At 42.7% G+C, this 1,748-nt stretch overlaps 1 protein-coding gene across 1 annotated transcript; it reads left to right on the top strand.

Moving 5' to 3' along the window:
* Positions 1 to 333: 333 nt before the first annotated feature.
* Positions 334 to 1,144, top strand: LOC146511574 (B-type lectin plumieribetin-like). Its single transcript, XM_085173215.1, has 3 exons — positions 334 to 373; positions 476 to 569; positions 668 to 1,144. The coding sequence occupies exons 2-3, from the start codon at positions 480 to 482 to the stop codon at positions 905 to 907; spliced, it is 330 nt and encodes a 109-aa protein (XP_085029341.1). The 5' UTR covers positions 334 to 373; positions 476 to 479; the 3' UTR covers positions 908 to 1,144.
* The last annotated feature ends 604 nt before the right edge of the window (positions 1,145 to 1,748 follow it).

A 1,748-nucleotide genomic window follows, 5' to 3' on the forward strand; every position in this document is an offset into this window, starting at 1 on the left:
AAAAGAAATTCCTATACACACCCAATATTGAGTTCTGTGGGTTGAAAAAAGAGACCCTCCAACAACACATAAAATAACCCCCCTGATCCCCCCTCCCTCCCCCCAACCAATGGACAGCTGGAGAACACAGCAGCAAACTCCCCTGTACAACACTCAGCAATTGCGATTGCTCCACTCCATTACATACTGCTCCACTAATCCCTCCCTCCTCACACACACACACTTCTTAGGAAATGCAATTCCCTTTACTGTAAAGGGCAGTGAGTGTGACTCCACCCCAGTCAGATGATATAAAGATGGACTGATTTGCTTTCAATTTAAACACTTTCCTTCTCTCTGCTTGCAGACCGGCTGGTGTGAAATATTCAAAACTGTAAGTATTCTACGCATCTCTACTGACTGATGGATTCACACATTCCTGATACTTTTAAATGCATATTGTGGATACAAGCTCATTTATATTCTCTCCTTTTAGAATCATGAGCAGAAACTTCTTGTCCAAAAATGATGAACTCCGCAGGGGAGACTACCTGGTGTCCAACAACAAGCAGTACAAAGCTATATTTCAGGTGACTAATTTAAATGTTCTCAGTTCAGAAGCTCATAAAAGCCTTGCTTCCCAGTCATGCGTGTTGACAGTTATCTAACATATAATTTATGGCTGCAGGATGATGGTAACTTTGTCATCTATGGCTGGAAGCCTTTGTGGGCTTCGAACACCTGTGGATCAGATGCTGCCTGTCTGATCATGCAGGCTGACTGCAACCTGGTCCTGTACAACAAATCTAACACACCTAGGTGGAGCACAAACTCTTGCGGACCTGTCGCCAACTTGTGCCGTCTTCAACTGACCGATGACGGCAAACTGGTGGTGGACAGAGAGTGCGAAGACATCTGGAGCTCTTAAAAGTCCAAAGGCATGAAGTGATGCTTGTGTGCGACCATCCTTTGGCATAAACCTTCAGCGATGTTATTTAAGCAACATATACCAGCGCATAAACAAGCCTTTCCTTTTTCTTTCTGGTTAGCTTTGAGCAGACTCTGAATTTCTGCTCTGAATGCGCATGTTCACTGCTGTAAAACACAAAGGATTGTAACCAAGTGGCAAAAAGATAAAGAAATAAAATGAAAGGTATTTGACCAACCTCTTGTTCTGTGTGTTTATATTTCTGCCATTAAACAGTTTTTCTTAAGTATTAATATTGTTGCAAAGGTGTAGGAAGCAGTCTTAAAACTTTGAGGAGTGTTGCTGATATACAGTGGGGCAAAAAAGTATTTAGTCAGCCACCGATTGTGCACGTTCCCCCACTTAAAATGATGACAGAGGTCAGTAATTTGCACCAGAGGTACACTTCAACTGTGAGAGACAGAATGTGAAAAAAAAAATCCATGAATTCACATGGTAGGATTTGTAAAGAATTTATTCGTAAATCAGGGTGGAAAATAAGTATTTGGTCAATAACAAAAATACAACTCAATACTTTGTAACATAACCTTTGTTGGCAATAACAGAGGTCAAACGTTTACTATAGGTCTTTACCAGGTTTGCACACACAGTAGCTGGTATTTTGGCCCATTCCTCCATGCAGATCTTCTCAAGAGCAGTGATGTTTTGGGGCTGTCGCCGAGCAACACGGACTTTCAACTCCCGCCACAGATTTTCTATGGGGTTGAGGTCTGGAGACTGGCTAGGCCACTCCAGGACTTTCAAATGCTTCTTACGGAGCCACTCCTTTGTTGCCCGGGCG

Source organism: Neolamprologus multifasciatus, chromosome 9 (genome assembly GCF_963576455.1).
Source record: "Neolamprologus multifasciatus chromosome 9, fNeoMul1.2, whole genome shotgun sequence".
NCBI classification, from domain to species: domain Eukaryota; kingdom Metazoa; phylum Chordata; class Actinopteri; order Cichliformes; family Cichlidae; genus Neolamprologus; species Neolamprologus multifasciatus.